General features: G+C 40.4%; 1 protein-coding gene across 2 annotated transcripts in view; it reads right to left on the reverse strand.

The window, feature by feature from the left end:
- Positions 1 to 891: 891 nt before the first annotated feature.
- UBE2V2 (ubiquitin conjugating enzyme E2 V2) overlaps positions 892 to 26,711 on the reverse strand; it is a 39,315-nt gene continuing 13,495 nt past the window's right edge. The window contains exons 2-4 of one of the 2 annotated variants that reach the window (XM_007667436.4): positions 21,068 to 21,216; positions 12,788 to 12,913; positions 892 to 4,202 (exon numbers count right to left, since the gene is read on the reverse strand). In XM_007667436.4, coding sequence (XP_007665626.1) covers positions 4,056 to 4,202; positions 12,788 to 12,913; positions 21,068 to 21,216 — 422 coding nt within the window. In that variant the 3' untranslated portion in view covers positions 892 to 4,055. The remainder of the gene's footprint in view (positions 4,203 to 12,787; positions 12,914 to 21,067; positions 21,217 to 26,711) is intronic. The other variant, XM_029068728.2, reaches the window with a different exon arrangement.

Below are 26,711 nucleotides of genomic sequence, written 5' to 3' on the forward strand. Positions count from 1 at the left end.
TTGCTAATCACCTCAACTAATTAGATGTCTGAAGTTCTCCAGACAGCAAGTGTAAAATTTTCAAATGCCACCTGAAAAAATCTCAAATTACTATATACTAATGTAGTAGGAATACAATAGTAGAGTTAGTTCTATAATACAATATGCTTAACATCTTGGAATAATCATCTTGAGGCAAATATTCCTTAATTTTGTTATACTGGGGAAGATTAGAGAATGGAAGTGGTTGACAAGACCCTTATAGATGAACTCCTGTTTTCAGTTTTACACCTTTCGGCAAGACATTAAGATGGCCAGATTTCATGCATATCATTTCCCTAAACATTGTTTCTAGCAAAGAAAACGATCTGAAATAAAATAAAAAACATTTTAGAATATAATACATGACGTTAATCTACATGCTTAATACATTTGTTCTTAAAATATGCATGCCTATAAAAGTAGTAACATTTTTTCTGCTCCAAATGAAATATCGGGCTTCAAGGCTTCCTTTATAAAATATACTTCCCACTGCGATTCACACAGTAAATGTAGAGGTACTTCACAAAGTATCAAGTCATTCACCTTATCTCTCTGATATGAAGTGGACCAAGTGATTCTGAAGTTTATAAGGTGTTTGAGGGAATAAGAAGGCAGTTCAGCAATAAAAGTTTAACACTCTCCTCAGTTAAACTATCTGTCCTCATGACATAAGCTTAAAGGCAGCTCTCGGTTCTCACTCTCTTAGAATTAAAATAACTCCAATACCAAGGGACAGGGAAGGTCTCAAAAAGTGTTCAGTGAAACTGGTACTCAAATTCAGTTGGACAGCACTGGCCATACACATTTTATGTAAATATCAAAAAAATACTCTGAGGAGAATGCTTAATTTGTCAGTTACACATTCTAACATTTAACAAATTCTAAGTTTATTATTATTGATTTCATGTGATTCACATTCCATTGTCTATGAATGACATTCTAATAAATTCATAAGGAGAAAGCCAATATTCTAATATATAATAAAGAACATTCTATGATTTGTCAAAAATGTAAATGGTACACCACACTTAAATACTTCAATCATATATGTACCTTTGATAAATTACACTATATATTTATTAAATTATCTATGACATGTTTGTTAAGCTAGTTCAACCCGGAGCACAGATTAGATTTAAAGGTATAGAATCTTGGTATTAACTAGAAGCAAAAATCTTTTTTTTAATCTTTCCCCCAATGATTGCTTAAAATTGCTGAATATCCAATTATATAGCATTACCAAAACACAAATATGTGCTCCAAGGCATTGAAAAATTACTATGAGTCCAGAACTGCAAAATCCATTTGTCCATAAACCAGGTAAAACAAACTGTTTTAAAGACAACTGACACATGTAATTCAGGAAAGTTAATGAACAAAACCAAAAACATGAACACATAACACTGACCTAATAGGACAAGACACACTTTGCAATCCTTTATTGGTAAATGATCATCTGTAAGGGACTCACCTACTAATCTTTTAAACAATCTAAGGCAATTTTACAGTTCACTTTAATTGATAAGACTATCCACTCCTACAATCAGGGTCTCGCTTCAATATAGACAAATGGGATAGTATTTTGGCCGTGCTCTGTTTAGATATATGTTACTTAAGAGTGGTTCTATATCCACTCCCTTCTATTACCAGTGGGACTGTTTTGACTGCCACGTACAACTTGATCGCAACATGCAAAATGGATCCTGCTCTGAAAATTGGTTAATTGGCATGCAGCTTTCTGCAGGGATCCATAATCAAATAATCAGCAAGGAGAACTAGTCATTGCAAGGATAACTCAGACAACATACAGCTCGTGTGGAAAATGGGGTGGGACGGGGGAGACACATATCGCCCTGCTTTTCCCCCCACTGACCCCACCCCAGTCCCACCAAAAAAACAGAATGCAGTTCCAGGGCTTTCTGGCCTAACTGATATACAAATCAATGAAAAGAAATGCAAATGATCTAACAGTAATACTGTCAGAGTTAGCAGAGTAAATAATTTTCCTTTTCATTACCACACTTTGCTACCTGCTTGCCACAGAGCAGGGAAGTTCCTCAAAGTGATCCAGGCCTCAACCTCTTTGGGCCATTACAAAAGTTAAGGCTTCAAAGCTGATTTAAAACTGTAGAGAAAACAAGTTCAAATCCATTGTTTCTACATTTTGCATACACACATTAATTTGAAATGTTCCTTTGCAATATAGCAATCTAAAATTAAAGAGAGCCGTTCTATAAATCGCTTTAGTCTGATTATCACTTACTCAGATGTACTATATAACTTGACCAAGAAAAGGTAGCTTGCAGTTTATAACTTTACAGAGTAATCACAGTAAAGGGGTGTCGGACAAGTATTTAAGGGCAAATTAACGTACCCTATCTGGCCAATAAAATGCCCTCTAGAGCTTTCTATTCTAAAATTAAAGTTTATTCGACTTCTCTTCTTTCACATTACTCTAAGAAGAACTCCTAATCTTGCATACTTGACAGCTCATGGCTTTAGGCCGAGGTTCTTATTCTTTTTCCAGTTGAATTGATCAAATTCTTAACTCTGAACATGGTTCCCGGACTTCGACCAACTCTGCCATCTTTCCACTGAAAGAGATGAAGTGTCATTTCCAACCAACCAGCTTGACTAGCTGCTATTAAAAACACAGCAGAACTAAAACCAGAGTTAGTTAAGCAAAAATGTAAATAGGAAGGAACTAGATTTACTAACACTGCAGGGGATGGGGAGGGTTAAGAATGCATTCTAGTAAGTGGGAGGGATGGCTACTTCTTGATGCTTCCACTGACAGGAGCATGGGACACAACTCCAACCAATCCAGACAGTAAGCTTTATCGAAAAAGGTAAAAAATAAAAATAAAATAAATGCCATGAACTCCTCCTCCCCCAAAAATATAACAAGGAAGCATCAACATAGCCCAGGTCAAAGATGAGGGCGCGAGAAAGGACAAGGGCCCAAAAGAGGGAATGATTGTGTTGCAAAATACTCAAAATTTCTCAGGGGCCTGGAAGGCAAACTGGCCTACATACTGTTATTTCTAATGGGAACGATGAAATTCATGTACGCTTAACACAGTTTTGTGTTTTTTTTTTTTAAAAAGGGGCAGCAACTGATTATGTCAATCCCTCTTTGCAGTGATCCTGAAAACTCCAGTTTCAAGTATTATACAATAGAATAAACAATAAAAGGGGTATGTTGACCAGAAGATACAATAGTTCTGACTTTTGCTACCTCTGCAAGGTATGTACATATATTACATCGATATCATAGAAATGGCACAGCCTCTGAGGACACGTTCCACATTTTATTTACATTTTAAGACTACCTTTAATCTCAGAACCACATATCCATACACCTATTTCCTTTTTTGTTTATTTCACTTAAAACTTATATTCATGGTTTATTAGAACAAAGACTGTAAACAAATACTTGCCATGTCTGTTACATGTAACACACAGGAGCTGCTTAACAGAAATCCATCTTCCCCTCCCCCCCTTTTATAAATACAGGTATCAAAACCATCCTGAACCTACTTTTTGATACTACTAGTAGTCGGCACCCACACCTCTTCAAAAATTAAACAAAATCTGCAACAGTATTCACTGTACCTGCTACTTGAAACAATTTAAACTGCAGCTCTTTCACTGAGCAAGATGGATAAAGCATGCCATTTATATTTTTCTTTCTTGGGAGATTAATTTTCAGAAACATACATTACTCCACAGCAATCTGACACCTCATGTCATGCTTTCATCTTGTAAAACCTGAATCCCAATTTTAGGCTACTCCAGGTTTATGCTTAAATGATAGTGCCTTGATAAGAGGGAAAAAAAAATTGTGCTGCATTTCTCTCCCATTGTGCCGGAAAACAAAATGGGTGTACATATATTAAATATAATCTTACAAATGTCCTGGTTGTTTAACAGCTGAAATTCATTTAATGTGTGGGTGTTTGCATTGTGAGATTTAATCAAGACATTAACAGGAGTAGAGAGTTGGTTTAAGACAAGTTTGAAATCAGCTAAAATTAATTGCTGTATGTTTGTCCTTCTGGGGGTTGTGGAAGCTTCATATTTTCTTTGGACATCATTAGACGCCTTAGCTCTTGAAGTACAACTTTAATGCTATAAGAATTTTGCCATTTTGCTAAGACTGGTATGCTCCTGGCATCCATCTGAAAGGAAAAACAAAACAAGGACTTGGGTGAATTTTTTAAAGAAGAGTTTTGAAATGCAAAGTTACTCAATTCATTGATAACGTGAACTTTAAAACATAGCTTGCAGTTTATTTCAAAAAATATTCAATAAGGATCAGAGGTGCAGTGAGTTCAAAAGAGCTCCTTTCTAGCTCATAACACTGTTTTAGTATCTACGACTGATTTTGAAATTTAATGCATCAAGCGGGTTTCTCACTTCCCTTGGGAGTGATGAGACCTATCGATGGGTTGCATGCGGGAGGCAGTGAAAAGTGAAAATAGTACATATTAAATACATGATGTTAAATTTAGGAAATGCAACTGTTTTGATTTCCAGCAGGAAAGGAGTTCTGTTGAATAGAAACAAGTTCATTAACATTTCTGGAAGCTAGCTAGCCCCCTCATTATTTCCAGCTACAATGGAAAGCTCCTCTCAATTATTTAGTGGTAGATTAACCAGTGGGTTATCTTGGTCATTTATTGCTGCTTCTCTCCTGCCCAATATTCAGCCTTGTGCAGGATAAGGAGATGTCAGGTATTTATCAGGTACCTATAAAGCACATAGCAACTTACTTCGCATATCCTGAAGAATCTTTCTGGGGTGACACCCAGATATTCTCCCCTATTCCCCTCAGTGGTTACAGGTAAACCTTACGCCACCTGCCTCCTGGGATTCAGCACCCTCAAAGAGCAATAGTTATTCTGCCGAACCCAATACGCTTCCTAGCTATTCTATGCAGTCATGAACATCCAGTAGGCAACCTGGCCTAGTGGAAAGAGCACAGATCTGGGAGTCAGCGGATCTACGTTCTAATCCCTACTCTGCTAGCTGCTTGCTGGGTGATCTTGGGCCAGTTGCTTAACTTCTCTGTGCCTTTTTTTCCTTATCTGTAAAATGGGGTTTAAATATCTGTTCTTCCTCCACAAGGGCTTTGAGCCATAGGGGGGACAGTGCCTATATCTAATCTCATAAACCTGTATCTACCCCAAGGTTTAACACAGTGCTTGATAAACAAAGGGCTTAAATACCATTATTATTAATATCCTTTTTTATTTTTTTTATTTTTTTTAAATGGTATTTGTTAAGCGCTACGTGCCAGGCACTGTACTAAGTGATAATAATAATAATAATAATAATAATAATGTTGGTATTTGTTAAGCCCTTACTATGTGCAGAGCACTGTTCTAAGTGCTGGGGTAGATATAGGGTAATCAGGTTGTCCCACATGAGGCTCACAGTTAATCCCCATTTTACAGATGAGGGAACTGAGGCACAGAGAAGTTAAGTGACTTGCCCACAGTCACACAGCTGACAAGTGGCAGAGTCGGGAGTCGAACTCATGACCTCTGACTCCCAAGCCCAGGCTCTTTTCCACTGAGCCACGCTGCTTCCTAAGTGCTGGAATAGATACATGCTAATCAGGTTGGACACAGTCCAGGTCCCCCGTGGAGCTCACAATCTTAATCTCCATTTTTACAGATGAGGTAGCTGAGAATGAGTCATTAGGTTAGGGACACTTAGTAACTAACCTCCTGAAGAATTGGGACTAGAGGATTTAAGGTATAAACAAGCTTCACTCTGGATTCTCAATTATCCCCTTCCATGGGACATCCAAATAACTCATTCCCTGCCCCTGGGATAGCCTACTCTCCTGGGCATATATCTGAAGGGGAAAGACAAGAAGTGGGAGGGGGAAAAATCATATCATTGTGCTTTTTTTCTCCTCCACCTTCTTCTCCCTTTTCAGTTTATAAGCCTGGTCTATCCATATGGCACTGTGATGTATCATCTTTGAAATAATTGCTCCAATCAAAATCTTGTTGAAATCTATCTAGTTAAGATGATTAGTGGCATGTGATACCAACAAGCCCACCAAAGTTGATGGCAGAACTTCACAAGCTATTACATAGAGCACATCAATTTCCACTTCTCTGTTTCACACCAAAAAACTGTAACCTACCATTTCATTCTTAGTCTATCTACACTACTACATCTCATCTACTTGCTCTTCAGAAACCGATAAAGGAAATCTTTTTCATTCTGAAGGTAAAAGAACTCCAACGAAGCACATCCCTGAACAATATTAGCTCAGATGCTGAAAATCTTTTTACAAGTATTGAGTTATAAAGCCAAAATGAATGAATAGCTGATGAAAAATTAAGTCTTTGTAGATTAACAGGTTTAGAATTTTCCCAATGAACAATTTACCTATATTTTCAAAACTTAATATTCACAGTAGCCCATTACCTTAACTGTAGATCTCCTGCTCCTATAATTCACATTAAAGTCCCTAAACTGACATTAAGTACAATAAATCATTTGATTAGCGGGAAAGACAGTCTATTAGAGATGGTTAAAATTGTTAAAGACATGACATGCCAGTGCTGCTGATTCATTCAGAGACACTCAGCACCTGCATCTAAGGTGTTAGAACAGGTAAAATAAGTACACTATGAGTTTTGAATCTGAGATTGCTGGGAGCATTAGAAATGGAGTTTCTGGTTTTAAGTGGTCTCAGAAATGCCCTCGGGATAATAGCTGTACTTGTCAGTACCCTATTTTTCACTCGTTATCTTAAGAACCTTCAAACTGCTCTTCCTCTGTAGTCTACCTTTAATGCACTCAATACTGCATACCTTTCGGTGGGAAGGCGGCACTACCGCGGCGATGTAGCCAAAAATCCTATGCATGACCAACTGTGCCATCCTAACTGTATATGTCCATATAGCCCCACTTTATGGTGTCATACTTTGGAGTGTCTGGACCACTTTTCAATTCTGCATCTTAGAAGCATTAAATCACGGAACAGCAGATGATGAGAATAAATCATCCAGGAAGAACTGCCACAGTCTTATGTTATCTAGCCTGATTCAGAGCCAACATCAGAACATTAAGTTAACTACGAGTTAGGATTCTAAAAATGAAGGACAAAATCACAGTCATTTAACTCCCTCTCGAGGCCTTTCTCTCCTAGAGGGGAATGTAGGAAAAGTCGCTGCAGGAGACCTCCTAGTCGTCGGAAATATTTTGCCTCCTCGGGCTTGTGAAAGACAGTTGCTTTAAGGTAGAAGGAAGTGCCAACACCACCAAAAAAATCAAACAATAACAAAAACCCAGGGTCTTGAGAAGAGGAAGAGCATCCTAGGACTGCTGAATCCAAAATATACCTGGCAAAAAGCATTTTCAAGACATCAGTTCTCCCTGGGACTTTTGGGTGACCATCCGAAGATTTCGACTTGGCCAGGTTCAACTATTACCAACTGAATTTGCCTGAATTTTTAGGACTGTCCACTCTCGTCTGCCCTCTAGTGCCCAAATCCATTTACTGGTCTTGTCACATGCTTTTGTAACTGTCAAATACAAAAAGGTCTCTATTTTAATCTCTCTGTACAGACTGTGAGCTCCGAGGTCCAGAGGTGGGGATTTACACATTGTCGCCACCCTCCGGAGCCTTTTCACCCACACGGTCTTTTCATTCCATTTTATGCTCAGGATTGCTGGTGCCACACAGTCTTTTCATTCCGTTTTATGCTCGGGATGGCTGGCTCGTGGCACTATTAATAATAATCATAATAATGTTGGTATTTGTTAAGCGCTTACTATGTGCAGAGCACTGTTCTAAGCCTTGGGGGAGACACAGGGTGATCGGGTTGCCCACATGAGGCTCACAGTCTTAATCCCCATTTTACAGATGAGGTCACTGAGGCATGGAGAAGTTAATGACTTGCCCACAGTCACACAGCTGACAGGTGGCAGAGCCAGGATTCGATGTCCTCTGACTCCCAAGCCTGGGCTCTTTCCACTGAGCCACCCTGCTTCTCTACTATTTACTATTATGAGCCATCAAAGGAAGCAACTTTTCAGTCTGTGTTTTTCAAGGAGAAAAGAATATTAATCATGACTTTCAAAATCTCTGTTTCAGACTAAAGCTTAAAAAATGGAAAATGGGTTTCCGTTTTTATCAGTCAACAACCTCAAGATACCAGGGACTTTACTGGTGATAAAAGTGGCTACTGAAAAGATCCCAAAAATAGAAATACATTTTCTACGGGATTTCGCCACAGAGTTGGAAAAACGGTTCTAAGGAATGCTGCAGCATGGTCTGTGTTTATAATGCTTTCTAATAGCTTGATGTATAAAAAAGAGTAAACGTCTTAAAACTAGTGTAAACAGACTCAAAATGATAACTGAGCAACAGAGTTTATAAAAATTAGTGAATAGAATCCCAAGCCTTTTTTAAAGTAGAAACAAACACTTCCAGCTGTAAATGGTAGTTAAATAAACATAAGTGATTGCAAATCCTGAAATACCAACGGACTGAACAAGAATATTCAGAAGTCCTCAATAAAGACCATGGGAAAAAAAAAGATCATGGGAAAATAAATACCATGTCAGAACCAAACCTGGACCATATCAGTCCACGATACACACTACCCACCAAAACTAGGGACTCCCACAGCATTAAGCATTGTAATTTATATTTTGTAGCACTGACATCACTCTCTGAAAATAGTTCTTCCCAAGTTCCATTTTCATGAAGTTCTCTATTTTGTACAGAAGTAGCGTGGCTTAGTGGAAAGAGCACAGGCTTAGGAGTCAGAGGTTGTGGGTTCTAATCCTAGCTCCGCCACTTTCACCTGTGTGACTGTGAGCAAGTCACTTAACTTCTCTGTGCCTCAGTTTCCTCAACTGTAAAATGGGGATGAAGACTGTGAGCCCCACGTGGTACAACCTGATTACCTTCTATATACCCCAGTGCTTAGAACAGTGGTTGGCACATAGTAAGCGCGTAACAAAAACCATCATTATTATGAAGGGAGTCCAAAACTTCCAAAAGAGGTCACCAAAACTGCCTATACAGCAACCTACCTCCAAGCAGGTAAACTCCAAGTCACATCACCATTAGAAATACAATGGAAACTGGTCATGGGGTGCCATGTAATAATACCAATAATCATGTTGTCCAATAATAATAATAGCATTTGTTAAGCACTTACTATGTGCCAGGCACCAAGCAGAGGGGTAGATACAAGAAAATCGGGTTGGACAGTCCCTGTCCCACATGGGGCTCCCAGTCTCAATCCCCATTTTACAGATGAAGCAACTGGGTAGCAGAGAGGTAAAGTGACTTGCCCATGGTCACACAGCAGACAAGGCAGAGCCAGGTTTAGAACCCATGATTTTCTGACTCCCAGGCCCGTGCTCTGTCCACTACACCATGCCGCTTCCCAAAAGGGCTTTCTATATGTCAAGTAATGTACTCAAAACTGGGGTGGGTGCAAGATAAGCAGGTCAGCTCACAGTTCACATTCACCCCTCCCTCTGAACGGCAGCTGATTCTACTAAGAACCTCTCCAGCACACTTCCCCCTCTCTCAATTAGTCACCCAAGTGGCATTAAAAAAACAAAACAGATACTCACATTTGGGAGCGGACTGGATCCTAATTGGGTAGAGAAATAGACAAGGAGGGTAGAGGTGGTAGCCTTGGGAGAATGGACTCTGAAGTGAACTGTGGGCAGGCTTGCACAGCTAGCAAGAACTTTAAGCTGCTACTAAAGTAAGATGCAGCGAGGTCTAGTGGAAAGAACATGGGCCTAGAAGACAAGGGATCTGGGTTCTAAACCTGGATCCACCAATTGCCTGCTGTGTGACCTAGGGCGGATCACTTAACTTCTCTGTGACTCAGTTTCCTCATCTGAAAAACAGGGACTAAATACATGCCCTCCCTCAAGGGGACTGTGTCCCATCTAATTGCATTTTACCTCCCCAGCACCTACTACAGTGCTTGGCACAGAGTAGGCACATAAAAATATTGTTATTATCAATAGTAATGAGTTTTTATAAAAATGCTATGGACAAATAAACCTCAACCATAGATGAAAAATTCAAATTTAAGAAGGGAACTATACAAAATCCCAATATCTGAAGAGGATGAGGTTAGTCTCCTACAATTCAAGGGCCATTAAAACAATGTTATATTCCAGATTCTCCTGTACATATGAAAAAACAAGGTTTGCGCAGGCTACATACTATTCTGTCACAGTCCTGCAAGGCCATGACACACACTCCCACTGCCCAAGACTACCCAATGTTGCTCCTAGAAAGCAATTTGAAGCTGGGTGGGTTGGCTGCAGTTTTGCTGAATGAAAAGTGAGTGGCTCCCTGTGGGGAGGGGAATGGTGTTTTTTAGACAAGAAATAATAATGAGGGTATTTGTTAAGCACTTACGATGTGCAAAGCACTGTTCTAAATTAAAATAATTTTCAAACCGAGGGCTAAATCCTATCTCTACAGGTCTAGCCATTGACCTTCCAAAATAAACACAAAATGTTTTCCAATACAGCTTGTCCCTGTGTGGAGGGGCAAGTGAAAAGGATCAAAATCAGAGGATAAAAAAATAGATGGACAATTCACAGCCTAAGGAAAGCAGAACTGGCAAGCACAGGGGCCAATAAGGATATCAAATAGTTCATGCAGATTTCCTCAATTTCTTTTTCCATCCAAGGTCAAGCTGAGGAAAATGGCAGAGAGGGACTGCCTCCTCCCCATCCCCCAACCCAAACTGCTCAGGAAGAGATGGAGATGGATAACAGGAGAAGCAACAAAGTGTGCCACGGGAAGCAGGCACAGCCAGGTCGTAACTAGGGGATAGCATGGCTAACGGAAGGCTTGAAGAGTCATCCACTGGGTCTAAGCCCATCTCTTTTGGTAAATACATGGTTAGTACAGAGAAGAAAAATAGTGAGTTGTTACCCTCCATGAGGAAAATGAAATTATTCCATTGATAGAGGAAGTGGAACAAGATCTCACCTTGAGATCTCACCTTGACGTTGTTGACTGATAAACAAAACAGAAACCCATTTTCCAGGCGAGATCTTCAGGTGCACACAACTGAATCATGACCCCTCTCTTGCTACCAATCCCTATCTTTTGCTCTATCCCTGGCCCAGTCAAACGTCCTAATCACGTCTCAAACCTCTGAGACACTGCTCACTCCATCCTTTCTATCCCTGCAAGGCACACTTTATCCAATCCCTCACCTCCTTCAAAGCTCTTCTCAAAACTACATCTCTGAAACTAAGTCTTACATGACTAAACGCCTGCTCAGGTACTGGCCACCCCACCCACTACAGATGGCTTCTTCGGTATCATATCTGTAAGCTTTTGTCTATTTGGATTTTCTTGTTGCATGCTTACTTGACTTAACCCTGGCCTAGTAAATACAGCACAGGCTTGAGAGGCAGAGGACCTGGTTTCTAATCCTGGCTAGGCCACTTGCCTGCTGTGTGACTCTGGGCAAGTCAGTTATCTTCTCTGTGCCTCAGTTACCTTATCTGTAAAATGAGGATTGAGACTGTGAATGCCTATGGGACATGGACTGTGTCCCGCCTGATTACCTTCTATCTACCCTAGTAATTAGAAGAGTGCCTGGCATATAGTAGGCATGTAACAAGAGCCATTTAAAAAAAAATCCCCCCTCATTTCACCATTATTCTGAATACATAAGCCTTGTTTTCCTTGGTGAATCCCCTCGGGCTTAGTATGGTACTTTGAACTAAGAAGGCATTCAGTAAACACTGTTATTGATTATGACGATAATAAGGGTAACAGGAATTTTGCTTCCTTTCCCAATCCTATTTTTGGCAATCCCTCCTTCCCTTAACTCCATTCCTACTTCCAACAACTCTCTTAAGCTCACAGATGAAGCTCACTTTTTAAACATGTCAATAAGTTGAGTCTTCTTTTCACCACAAAATCAATAGTTATTTCCAGATTCATCTATGGGTTCTGTTTATGAAATCCTGTGCTTAACACTATCACTGTTTATTTCCTTTGCCCACTTTAGAACCTGTCTACAACCAGGATATTTTTTTTTTTACTCCAGGCAAACCACTGACTTCAAAGTTTTCAATCAAGTAGCTCCTGCATACTACCTAACTGGTCTCCTCTTCTCCTCCACTCCAACTTGGGTTTTCGCCTGAGTACTTGATCCAAGTAAACCAATTCTACTAAGCACAACAGAAGAGAACTGGGAGAAATAATAAACTCTCAGAAAATACCTGACTCAGAAGACTATGATTTTCTCTCAATACTCTCACTTTTCAATTGGAAATTTACAATCCTTTCTACTGGCCTTTGCATTTGAGACCTGCATAAAATGTACAAAGATTCCACTGGCCTCTCAGAATTAACTGTGTAACTCACAAAACCACGCTGACGGGTACTGTTCCACCCACCACTGTGGACTCAATCCTCAAAATGGAAACCATACAGCTAACAAATATTTATTAAGATATTAACAGACGATGAAAAATATAATATTTTCTATTCCAAATGTGGTCCAAAGAACCTTGCAGAGCTCTAAAAGTTTTCCTCTACATTAAAATAAGGCAAATGACATTTAATAAGACTAACTGTGTAAAGCATGAGTCTCAAGAAACCAATACTTTAAAAAAAATTACTTTGGGCTATAAATTAAAAGGTTTCTTTTCCTCTCTGGAACTTTTTATGTTGAAAACATCTCAGTGAAATTTAGCAACTTTGTTCATTATTTCAACTTACCATTCCATTGGAATTATTTATTCCATTCATATTAATTTTTGTTACAAATCTAACTGTTGGAGGAGCTTCTGGGTATTTAGGTCCGCACTCTACTTTCAGGCTATATATTCTGTTTTCGTAATTTGTCTGCAAAGGAAAAAAATTAGAGAGCTAAGAGTTGGAGAATAATTTAAAAGTACAAAATAAAAAATACTATCTCATCTACTGATCCAGAGGAAGACAGAAAATAAATATAAGAGTTTCATTAACTTACATATGTTATTTTATGACCGGCATGTTAGATGGCAACTTGAAATCATCCCACTCCCACATTTAAACGTCAAGAACAGCTTTTCCCCAGGTAAGCAGTGCAGCAGGAGGAGAGACAGTCTTCCAGGGATTGTAGTTCAGAAATTCTCAGAGACTATAATGGTTGAAGACTACACTTCCCAGAAGCCCTTGAGACCAAAATAACTTGCTGGGCATCCATAAAGGTACATTTTGAGCTCATTTAAACCGTCACCTCTAAAATCACTTGCAGGAAAATCCGGGACACTGATAATTGTTAAGATAAAATGTGCAATAATAATTACTTTTCCAGGATTGTCTCAGGCAAATATCATCCTAATTATGACATATCTTTAAATTTTTTAAAATGCACTTTATTCTAAACTATTTTGATTAATAAATATCCACAGTTAAAAACATAAATTTATACAAATCTAGTTGAGCACAAAATAAATTCTAATAATCATACTAGAGCCTATACAAATCAAAGAGCTAATATCTATAATCAGAATGCCTAGACTGAAGCTCTGAAGAGGGTACTGCTTTTACCAAAGATTCTATAGGTAAATAAAGGAAATCAGCTTTAGATTCAGAAATTTGTTCCAAGTTTCAAAAAACTATAAGACTTTTTCTCTTTGTACTTCACATCAGCACAGTAGCAAACAAATGATTTTCTAAGCCTGCTCATTTGCCCAAGAATTTACTTAACGAGTGTGAGAAACTGCAAATGCAACTCAAAGTTGCCATCAAGCTTGGTTAGGAATACAGGCTACGGTTAAAAGACAAGTCCAGAAACAAAAACAGATATTCAGAGATATTCATCTACAGAGAACTCTACAGATTAGAAATAGTTTTAAGGGTAAAGAGGACAGAAAGTTTGTTTTTCATTTCAACTCAAAAGAAGCTAACGGGCAAAACCAAGTGAGTGCCTCCGTCCTGCTTCTGGCCTGGAACAGCCCCTTTCTCATATCTGAAAGACAATTACCCTCCCCACCCTCAAAGCCCAATTGAAGGCAAATTTCCTCCAAGAAGCCTTCCCTAAGCCCTTATATCCTCTTTTCCCACTCCCTTCTGCATCACCTGACTTTCTCCTTTTATGCATCACCCTCCCCACCCAGCCCCAGCGCACTTAGTACACATTTGTAATTTATTTATATTAATGACTGCCTCCCCTTCTAAACTGTGAGCTCATTGTAGGCAGGGAATTTGTTATACTGTTGTGTTGTACTCTCCCAAGAGCTTAGTAAAGTGCCCTGCACACTAAGCACTTCATAAATATGACTGATTGACTGGATAATCTATACAATTATATTATTATATTCATTCAGTCGTATTTATTGAGCACTTACTGTGTGCACAGCACTGTATTAAGCATTTGCGAGTATAGCTATATTAGCCTCATAGCTACAAAAATATGTATTTTTTGTATGATAAAACCTCATTCTACTTTCCATATAGAAAGCCTGCTATTTTATTGTTCCTCAAGAGAGGGTAATCTCTACATACATGATGCTATTTTGGTGGCTAAGAAACAGTAATTTTCGTTAAACTTCACACCTGTAAAACACATTCGATCCTAACAGAATGCATTTTTTCCCACTAAGTGCTTTGCTTAGTCGACTGTTAGGGAGCTAGGGAACGTTAGTCTGACTACATGAACAAGTCTGGTTACAACACACCACTGATTTAAAACAAATGGCTTGTGTACTCACAGAGAGAGTTGCAACGGGTGAGTTCTATAGCACAAGTTTTCCTTACTGTGAGTTCTTAAAAGTACACAAACCTCGAGCTCCATGAGAACTGGGTGTATTTCATTTAGGGCTTTTTTTCCTCTCTAAAATAATACTTTAAAATACCACCAAGAATAGGGTTCACAGGAACCACACTGACTGAGCCTCGAATTTAATCTAAAGGAGGCAGAAAATTCCCAAAGAGAAAATTTGAGAACTCTCAAATTCCACAGTTGAGGCATTACTACAGGATAGCAGTCCACCCCCATGCACCCACCATGAGGCAGTTCTGATGCTTCTCTCCCTGCCCACACCAACCCGAGCCCCACTTTTGCAAGATGTCTGCAAAGTCCTCAGGGCTGGACTGCTGCTCTTGCTGTTCCCGCATGTTGCCAGTGAACCCACCAGCCTCAACCTCTGCACCCCTGGGCACTCCCTTACGACTACCATTAAATCCAAATATTGAAAAGTTCCATAATCTAACCATTGTTTTGCCCCAGGCACTGTGGATTTTCAATATTCTATTGTAGAAGCTGTTAACCAGGGTCCATAAATATTTGGGGAAGAAGAAAACAGCAGTGCCTGGAGGCTTTGGGGATTCAAGAAGCTGCTTTCTTTGCCATCTGATGCTATACATTTCAACAAAAGGGTGGCTGAGCTTCAGTTATTGTGTCTGGGTGTATGTGTGACTTGGAAAGTATGTGTGAGGAGTATGAATGAGAAAAGCAGGTATGAGAGGTACTTCAGGGGAAACTTGGAAAACAAAGGGGTAAGAGTCTGGAACGGGGTATCCAGAAACAAGGAAGACAGCAAAAATGTATTTACAGATGGACCTGAGTGCAGTCTTGGATGATGCAAAATCACTGCTGAATGTTGGGAGAAAACTGAGGCAGCCTAGCATGCTGCAATAAAAAAAGAGGTGACTTTTGGAGCTGACACTTCAAGAGGATCATGCAATTTAAGTGAACACCTGTAAACAGCACCAAGGCTATAAACAACAAACACCTCAGTACAACAGATGAGCTTACAGTCTAGATAGGGAAGAGAGACAATAATATTCATAAATTACGGATACATAAGTGCTGTGGGGCTGAGAGTAGGGCGAATAAGAGGTGTAAATCCAAGTTTAAGGACACCGAAGAAGTGGGAGAAGATGAAATGCCGGCTTAGTTGGGGAAGGCCCCTTAAAGATGTGCTTTTAGTAAGACAATGAAGATAGGGAGAGTGATCATCTGTTTGATATGAAAAGGGAGGGGGTTCCAGACCAGAAGCAGGATGTGGACGACGGTTCAACAATGAGATAGACTAGATCGAGGTACAGTGAGTAGGCTGGCATCAGAGGAGCCAAGTGTGCGAGCTGGGTTGTAGTAAGAAATCTGAGAGGCAAGGTAGGAGGAAGCAAGATGACTGAGTGCTTTCAAATCAATGGTAACGAGTTTGTGTCCGATGCAGAAGTGGACATGAAACCACTGGAGGTTTTTGAGCTGAGGGCAAACATACACTGAACGTTTTTATACAAAAATGACCTGGGTAGCAGAGTGCACTATGGATTGAAGTGGGGGGAGAGAGAGGAGCCAGGAAGGTCAGCAAAGAGGCTGGAGCATTCATCAAGGAAGGATAGGATATGTGCTTGGATTAATGTGGTTGCAGTATGAATGGAGAGGAAAGGGCATATTTTAGTGATGCTGTGAAGGTTGAACCGACAGAATTTGGTGACAGATTGAATATGTGGGATGAATGAGAGAGAGGAGTCGGGGATAACCCCAAGGTTACAGGCTTGTAAAACAGAAAGGATGGTGGTGCTGTCTACAGTGATGGAAAAGTCAGTGGAGGATGGGGTTTGGGTGGGAGTTCTGTTTTGGACAAGTTAAGGTGTTGGTGGGACATCCAAGTAGAAATGTCCTGAAGGCAGGAGGAAATGTGAGATTACAGAGGAGAGAAATCAGGGCTAGATATGTAGATTTGGGAATCATCCACACAGAAATGGTAGTTGAAACCAGGGGACTGAATGAATTCTCCGAGGGAGTGGGTGTAGATGGAGAATAGAAGGGGACAGAGAACTGAGCCTAGGAAGACTCCCACAGTTAGGATGTGGGAGGCAGAGGCCACCATAAAAGAGATTGAGAATGAGCATCCACAGAAACAGGAGAAGAAACAGGACAGTGTCAGTGAAACTAAGGCTGGATAACGTTTCCATAAGATGGGGGTGGTCTAAAGTGTGAAAGCATCTAATAGGTTGAGGAGGATTAGACTGGAATAGAGGCCAATTGATTTGGCTAGGATACCACTGGTGACTTTGAGAGGGCAGTTTTTGTGGAGTGCAGGGGCAGAAGCCAGATTGGAAGGGGGTCAAAGAAAGAAGAGGAGGAGAGGAAGTGGAGGCAGCAGGTGCACCCAACTGACTCAAGGAGTTTGGAGAGATATAGTGGGAGGAAGATGAGGGGATAATTTAGAAGGAGGCACGGGGTTATGAGTGGGTTTTTTTGGATAAGAGCTACATGAGCAGGTTTGAAAGCAGTGGGGAAAAAGCCATTGGAAAGTAAGCAGTTGAAGATAGTGGTCAGGGAGAGAAGAGGAAAGGGAAATGTATTTTGATGAACTGTGAAGGGATAGGGCCTGAGGTGGAGGTGCAAGGAGTGGATTTGGAGAGGACACAGGAAAACTTTACTTGAGATACTACTGGGAAAGATGGGAGAGCCAAAGAAGGAACAGGGCGAGGGAGGGACTGGAGGGAAGGAGAGATTTTAGGGAGATCGCCTAATGGGAGATCGCGTTAAAGCCTAATAGTTTCCATTTTCTCAATAATGTCTGTGGCCAGATGATTAGGGGAAAGAGATGGGGGGGTGAGGGATGGGGGACTGGGAGTTTGAGGAGGGAATTAGTCATTCAATTGTATTTGATTGCTTACTGTTTGTGGAGCACTGTATTAAGAGGTTGGGAGTACAATATAACAAACACATTCCCTGCCCTCAATGAGCTTACAGCCTAGAGCTCCAGTCTACAGTCTAAACGTCTGAAATAATGGGCGAGGGCAATGGGCACGGGAGTCAATAAGGATGGAGAAATAATGTTGCCAGGAAGAGGAGAGGGCAGAGCTGAAGCAGGGAAGGATGAATTGGAGATGAACATGGTTGGCTTGATATCTGGATTTTCCTGCCTTCCCTTAAGAGTCTGCACCTCTTCGGCTGCTTTATAAATGTCTCTGTCGCCCTCCTTTACCCTACTTTTCCTATTACTTTCTATTCCACTACAAATCTCTGCCACCATCCTAGCCTAATTCTTCCCCCTCAATTTTGTGATCCATTGCTCTCTTCCTACTTGCTTCCCTGAAAATGCGGATTTCCTGAATCTTTCTGGGAAGAGGACTTGAGTGTTCCAAGAGTAAAAAAACTAAACAGGTATATAATGCTCATTCCCTTGCAAACCAGTCTCATCCTTAGAAAACTATGTACTAAGTACTTGTGCCGCAGATTTGTATGGATATAGAAAGAAAGTGATCACTTTGGCAGTACAAATAATTCCTGGGATTTTGCGTATTACAGTAAAATTACAAATTTCTAATTATTCAAATTTGTGAGAATTCAAATTCTTCCATACAATTTTAATACTACCCTTTTAACCTGATTACAATATCAATGCTTTCCCAGAATCTATCTTGAATAAAATTAAGAATACTAAGTCTTGATGTGTATTTTGTGATATTGACTATAAATCTGTTTTCACGTGAAATAAAATTGTGGAAATATGTAAAACAAGACAGCCTGTTTGTACAAATGACACAATATATTGCTCTGCAACCAAGCCAAGATGGCTTTTCTCCTCATGTTTTTAAACCTCTAAAATACAAAGGGTCATCTTAAAAGCATTTACAGAACACTTATCTACAGGAATGGAGGCAGGCCCTTAAGGAAACAATTGAAAACCCAGGAGTTACTCACCTCTCAAAAAAATACTCTTCTTTGAACACATGACTATGTTCCCTCTACAATGCCAGGTCGTTGTGGGCAGGGAATGTGTTTGTTACACTGTACTCTCCCAAGCAATTAGTACAGTGTTCCGCACACAGAAAGTGTTCAATAAATACAACTGACTAATTTCTTGGGCACTTTATTACTATTACTAAATAGTAATAGTACTTACTATTTAGTAACAGTAATACTAAATAGTATTACTATAGGTTACATTAGAAGTTTGTGAATCATGTAGTAATTTAAAAAACTTAATGAGAGTCATTGAAACCTTATTTGATGGTGAAATGTGTAACGAATGTTTCCAGCAAACAATTTAGATCCCTTCCCTCCAATTCATGGACCCAGTTTAACTGCTAAGGAAATCTATGCCACTTTTTGTAGGTGCCTAAGACAAATCTCTAAATTCAACTCAGTTTCCAAGGCATTATAATCAAGGGAGGTGTGCACGAATACGGGAATATGTGTCCTGGAACTAAACTAATTGGCCTGTCTAAATCTGATTTCCATCAATCAATCAATGGTATTTATTGAGCACTTACTATGTGCACCCTGTTCAGAACACTTAGGAGAGTACAATATAACAAAGTTGGTAGCCACTTACCCTACCCACACGAGCTTTCAGTCTAGAGGGGGAGAAAAACATTAATAAATAAATTAAAGATATATATTTAAGTGCTGTAGATTAAGAGTAAATGTTCCCAGGTAAAGCCCAAAGACTATGACAGCATGTGGAGGTAGGACCTATGAATAAGGACAAATAAACTGAGATTTTCTCTAAAGACAAGACTGAGGAAAGTCCTTATAATTATCTTCAAAAGGGTTTCTCTTGCCATCTGTGGCAACTGCCAACTCCCAAAAATATCCCCGGTGGTGAAACCACACACTTTCAGAATAAAGGGGGTTAGGGAATGCCTGTTTCTGTCTCACAGGATGGTGTTTAAGGTGGGAGGGAAGGGAAAAAGAAGTTGTAAGTTCATTTGAAAATTCTTTCAAGCTAGCTGTTTTCACTTTCATCATTAAATTCACCCATACCTTAAGGTGCACTGAACTTTAATAGATCCAATTAAATTCCCTTGTAGTGCTAATAAACTATTGATACAGTGTTGGAGAAGCTCAGTGCTATCTCAGTGCCCTGAGGTTCAATGTCAGAGTGCAGCAGGCTTGAAATGACAATTATAGCTTTCCCCAGTGCTGGAAAACCACAAGACTAACTCACAACTGTATGCTGAGGTAAGAACGATGCACAGAAAATTAAGTGAGGATACTGAGAACTGCAATTGGGAAACCACAACTGGTGAGAGAAACCTTTATTGAAGAATTGCTATATAAGGAAAGTGACTATCTCTTCCACACAAGAAATATCTTGAATTGCACCCAAAAAAATAGATTAGACTTGGGAAAATTTTCCTGATAGCTAAAGATTGCTACAACTTTAAAAGTTCTATAAAAATACATTAGATTAATATCTATAAGATAGTTTTTGTTATGTTTTGGCCAAGTGGTAAGAGGAATGAACAAGACAGCTCTAATATGTGTTGTAGAAAATGGAATAAAATGACTTCCCTTTTAATATGCAAGAGATTAACAAAGGACAGACTGATCTAAATCTGGGCAGTTCAATTTCTCAAGACATCTCAAAATTAATATGCTGAATACCAAGAAATACTATTTCTTCTGTCACATTAATTTGACTGGTTCATGTGCCTTTATAAGTTTTTTCTAACTAATATGACAACTTTCCAGGTTATTATAATATATGGCCTACAGAGGTAACCATAACAACCAACCACTGTCCTGATTTAGTCATCATCAGTGGCTGGGACCAGATGACTTCCTGAGGTTCCCTTCAGTTCTATCATTATATACTCTAAAAAGCAGCAGCCATTATGCAAAAGAACCAAACAAAATGAAGACAGGTTTGGGTTCAATGACTAACTAAATCAAAAGGCATTGTAAAGTAGGCTACAAAAAAAAAATTGAAGATGGAGCTGAGAAGATGGGAGGCCTAGGGGTGAAGAACGCAAAACTTCAGCCTCAACCAAAAGAAAACAGTTTCAAAAATGAAACTTGCAAGCTAAAGGGGTCACAGACAGCATTATTAAAAGGCTGCCATTCAAAGAACCATATCTGACAAAGTATAAAACAACATCTATTTAATGCAACTCAATTTACTCTACATTGAGTATAAAAGAAAAGAAGACTCTTCAATTATGGCTTGCCATGACTATACATTTTTAATATAACCATCTTAAAATTCTTCACTATAGTTTAAAACAATCATAATAGAAAAAGTTTTAATTTTAAACACTGACCCTTGGTGGCCCAATAATCATGCCTGTCCACCTTGTAAGTGTCATATCTTCATCGTCTTCAAGGCCCCAGCTAACAGTACCATCACCTACTCCTTTTTGACCTTCTTCAAGTTCTTCCAACAAGCGAAAATTACGAGGAACTTTAACTCCTATTTAAAGGAAGGGAAAAAAAGTAAGAAGTTCACAGTTATTGAACATCCACCTACATTTAAATTTAGCTTGCGCTAATGAGCAATTTTCATAAATCACCATCAAATAAGGTTTCAATGACTCACTCATTAAGTTTTTTAAATTACTACATGATTCACAAACTCCTAATGTAACCAAAAGAAAACTAAAAAATTGACTCAAGTGTTTCAAATCTCCTACTTCCCTTAACATCAGCCGCTCAGCCTTAGATCAAACTAATGGTACTGTATTGGCCCATTCTGTCATTTACTGGCAACAGGCCTTTGGATCAATTCAGTACAAATTCAGCATAGCAGCATGGAAAGAACATGGGCCTGGGAGTCAGAGGAACTGGGTTCTAATCCCAGCTCCCAACGTGTCTGCTGTGTGATCTTGGCAAAGTCACTTCACCTTTCTGTGCCTCAGTTCCCTCATCTACAACATGGGGACTCAATACCTGTTCTCTCTCCTATGGCTGTGAACCCACCATGAAACCTGATGATCTTGCATCTACATTAGCACTTAGTACAGTGCTTGGCACATAGTAAGAGCTTAACAAATACCACAACTAACTACAACTAAACAGACATCTACTTTCCACAAGCATCTAAAATAAAAACCCAAATAGGTGGTGATGACCTAGCTGGACATTTGGACATGTGCCTATGGATGTATACAAACCATGGGGCCTAACCTGACAGGAGTGACAGGTGCACTGAGGTGCAAATGGCACCTTCCTCACACATTGGTCAACACCAACTTACCACAACACAGGGGAATATGCTAAGCCACTACACAGATCAGGGCATGGCCCAAGTAAAGTCTTGATCTTAAATATAACAAAGGCGTACGGGATTAAAAAAAAAATCAGTCATCTTATAGGAATCGATTAACAGTAACTGAGTGCTTAATGTGTGCGGGGCACTGTATTAAGCGGTTAGGAGTACACTACAACCGAGCTGGTAAGACATGTTACCTGCCCACAGTGACCTTACAGCCTATAAGAAGTATCTTTTCTTTGCTTCCAGAGCTGCTGAGTCCAATTATGAACTTTCCCCTTGGGACTGGGATTTGTCTCCCTGTACCAACAGAACCTCACATACTTCACCCTGATAAGGGAGAGTCCACCATCACTGGAATGAAGGGAAAGGTAATAAAACTACTAAAAGGGAAAATGAGGTATTTTTTTCCTATGCCGGCTTTACTTAAGAGTATGGGTTAGTTGTTTGGGCCTTCTCTTATTAAATCTTGTTTACCTGTTTAAGTTATAAATAAACTCCAGAAGCTGTGTACTTCAAACTCAAAATAAGCTGCAAGACAAATCATACTGTGCTGGTTTTAAAAGCAAACAGATAAGGTTCACAAGACGAATACAGTCTGCACTCATTTATTCAAGGGCAGATTGTCCATGCCCTTTAATTCTTTACCCTCTTCCTTTGCTTACTTTCTGCTCTTTCATTTTTATTAAACTTCCCAAAGGTGAACTGGAAAAGGAGAAGAGATATAACTGAAAATACTCAATTTCAGGCGTTGAAAAAGGATCTTGCATTCAGCGTGCCACCAGAGTATACATTAGAAAACCTTTCTGGGCTACTTTCAAAAGAATAAGAAATCTTTCACTTGTCTGCCAGTTACGATTCTACGCAATGGGAGAGGCAGTGACTTCATAAGGGCTATGAGAGCATCGCCCCTAAAAGAACCTTCTCTTCCCTACAAAGGTGCTCTCTGCCTACCCCACCTCGTCTCCTACCGTTCTGCCTTGTTGATACTCACCGTCTGATTCTCTTCTGGCCTCCTCTCTCTCAAGCTGCACAGAGCAAAGACCAGAGAGATAACAGGTACTGTTGGATAAGGCTAGTCAGCTGGGGGATATGGCAAGGGGGAAGGGGAGGAGGGTGCCTCCAGGAGTTCCCCTGACAAAGGATAGGACACAGTGGGAAATGTCAACTAGTGTGGGTAGTGTGAGTGGCAAGAGAAGCCAGACTCTGGCATCAGTACCCAGAATTATCCTAGGGCAATACTCATCTTCACGGCTAAAATCAAGCTGGGGCTCTCAAAGGGCATGTTTTAAGCTCGCTGTGGACAGGGAAGGTGTGTACTAACTCTTATAATGAACTCTCCCAAGAACCTAGTACAGGGCTCTGCACACAGTAAGTACTCAATAAATACGGCTGACTGATTGATTTTAGTAGTCTCTCCAGCATTACAAAATCTTGGAATAAACCTCTCATTGACCTGCCTTGCTTTCCTAAAAGTAATATGTGTATGAGCAGTAATAGCAGAGGTAACTTTTATTAGTGACCTCATCTGTAAAATGGGGATTGAGACTGTGAGTCCCACACGGGACAACCTGATAACCTTGTAACTACCCCAGTGCCTAGAACAGTGCTTGGCACATAGTAAGCGCTTAACAAATACCATCATTATTATGAGAAATGCTGTACTAAACCCTGGGAAAAAATACATACGGTCCCTCGCCCTCCAGGTATGGAACTGAAGTGGGGAAAGGCTTGGCAACAGAAGCACTAGGAAAAATGAAATGGTTGTACAGGAAGCAGTCTTAGAATAAGTAACCTAAGAAGCTATAGCTCCTCTTAGTAGTCCAGGGACCACCGTCTGCAACTCCAAAAGCAGGGTTCCTTTCATCATTCTCTTTTCTTCCTACAGGGAAGCAGCGTGGGCTAGTGGAAAGAGCACGGGCTCGGGAGTCAGAGGACCTGGGTTGTAATCCCAGCTCCGCCATGTCTGCTGTGTGACCCTGGGCAAGTCGCTTCACTTCTCTGTGCCTCAGTTTCCTCAAATGTAAAATGAGGATTAAATCCTACTCACTCTACTTGGACTGAGCCCATGTGGGACAGGGGCTGTGTCCAACCTGAATATCTTGTATCTACCCCTGTGCTTAGTATAGTCCCTGGCACAGAGTAAGTGCCTAACAAATCCCATAATTATTATTTACAACGGAAGATAAAGTCTCCATAGAAAAAAACTAAGACCTCTTGCCACACCTCTTCAATATAGACTATTTTCCTTTCCCTATTGAAACGAAGGGCTGCTCCTCTTCCACGAGCCAGTTTATCATTGATAACCCTTGCCCGCCCTCTCTTCAGACTCTTTTCCAGGGGTACTCAAATATACACAAGCTTTCAACGGATTCCATAAGCCTTTCCGACTTCCCTGTCCCATCTTCCTTCCCCCAATCAATTTCAAAACTTCACCACATAAGCCATTTATTAAAAGCCCTGCACAGACCCCAAATCCCCAGCCCACACTAGCCCACTTCATTCAGTCCATGCTCAGCCTACCATATTTTGGGGGCCAGTGCAGTGATAGTATATTTAAGTGCTTCCTGTGGGCAAAGGAATATACTACACACTGGGGGAAAAAAGAATTAGACATGGATCCGGGCCCCCAAGTGACTCACACTTATAAGAATAAAGGGGAAGGAGAAAGTTGGCTACACAAAACACAAAAGATGAGGATGATGATAAGACACTGAAAGCAAGGCCCAAAATGGAACAGGAGTGGGCCCAAGCCTCACGTCCATGGGATTCTACAACTCCAGTGCAATTAGTTTGAGCATGTACAATGGCCCTCCAGACCACCAACCCTGCTCTCAGGCCAGTCAGACTTGAGGCCCAAGGCCCAAAACCTGACCCAAACAAAACTGTCCTAGTACTGGCTCTACTTCCTTTTCTTGATCTCTAGTCTGGCTACCTAACCATATGAAGGCAAACAGCAATTTCAATATAGCCACATCCAAGTTGGGTCTACCAAACCAATCTTCTTCATCCCCTTGTCTCTTCTTCTCTTTTTTTATACTACCCTTTCCTCTTTCTAGTCATCCCTTTGGGGACTTGATTTGCATGACACACCAATTTCAGTTCTTCTTCTGGAACCACTCCAACACCAACACTGCTTCTCCTAATCTCTTTATTCCAGCAATCAATGGTATTTTTTGAGCACTTACTGCATGAAGACTACCGTACTAAGTGCTGGGGAGAGTACAATACATTGAGTTGGTAGTCATGTTCCCTGCCCATAAGGCTTAGGGTGTAGAGGGGAAGACAGACATTAAAATAAATTATGGATACGTACATAAGTGCTGTGGAGCTGAGGATGGGAAGAATATTAAATACTTAAAAGGTACAAATATAAGTGAAAGGGTGACGAAGAAGGGAGAGGGAATAGGGGAAGTGAGGACTTAGGGAATATGCTTGGAGATGAGATTTTAATACGGCTTTGCGGTTGGGAGTGATGGTCTATCACATGAAGGAGGAGGGAGTTCCAGGCCAGAAGGAAGGATGTGGGCGAGGGTTCAGCAGCAAGAGAGATGAGATTGCGGTACTTAGGTTGGTGTTGAATGAGCTAAGTGAGAGCCCTGGATTGTAGGAAATCAACAAGGTAAGATAGGAGAGGGCAAGCTAATTGAGGACTTTGAAGTCAACGGCAAGGAGTTTCTGTTTAAAGCTTCTGGCTTCCCCAAGCTCTGAAATGAGTCTCCCAGTCTCCTCTTCTACATTTATAGAAGCAGCGTGGTTTAGTACAAAGAACACAGGCTTGGGAGTCAGAGGACATGGGTTCTAATCCCAGCTCCGCCACTTGACTGCTGTATGACCTTGGGCAAGCCGCTTAACTTTTCTGTGCCTCGGTTACCTCATCTGTAAAATGGGGATTAAAACTGTGAGCCCCTCATGGGACAATCTGATTACCTTGTATCTACCCCAGCAGTTAGAACAGTGCTCGGCACTCGGGTAAGAGCTTAAATACCATTATTACTATTATCATTATTGTCAATAGTAATAATGTTCATCCAAACAGATTTGTGAGTGACGACCTTGGCAGGTGACAGAAAAATGGTCTTTAAGCATATCCCGTGATGCAACTGGGGCTATGTTTCTCTAAATGCGATAGCATAACAAACAGTTATATGGTGAGGTATGTTTTCAACCCTGGATAATAACCTTGACCACTTTCTTGTTCCGTCTACCCCACAATCCCCAAAGTCTCCCCACTCAAAAATGTTCCATACTCTACAGCTATAATCTTCCACTTTCACCACACCATATTGCAGTTCAAGGGCTCTCATGATTCTCCGGGTCAAACAACTTCTGAGGCTTTCAAAGACTCACGAACTGGCCACTCTTACCTGTCTATACTTCCATTAACTCTACTGCCCTCTCCACTCCAGCCAAGCTTGTATTAATTCAGTGCATCTAGCTCAACCTCTCACCTTTTACTCAATTATCCTTTGTAAAAATAATAATTTCCCCCTTCCTAGTCATACTCATTCAGTTGCATTTATTGAGCCCTTACTGTGTGCGGAGCACTTGTACTAAGTGCTGGGAAAGAACGATCAGCAACAAATAGAGATATTCACATCCCTCCTCTCCTAAACTCAGCGCAAGATGTACACATGCTAAACATTCCTCTCAGAAACTTTTTCACTCATCACAATTTGTCAATAGACTCGTCAAAT

The sequence above is a fragment of the Ornithorhynchus anatinus genome, chromosome 7, assembly GCF_004115215.2.
Source record: "Ornithorhynchus anatinus isolate Pmale09 chromosome 7, mOrnAna1.pri.v4, whole genome shotgun sequence".
Lineage (NCBI taxonomy): Eukaryota > Metazoa > Chordata > Mammalia > Monotremata > Ornithorhynchidae > Ornithorhynchus > Ornithorhynchus anatinus.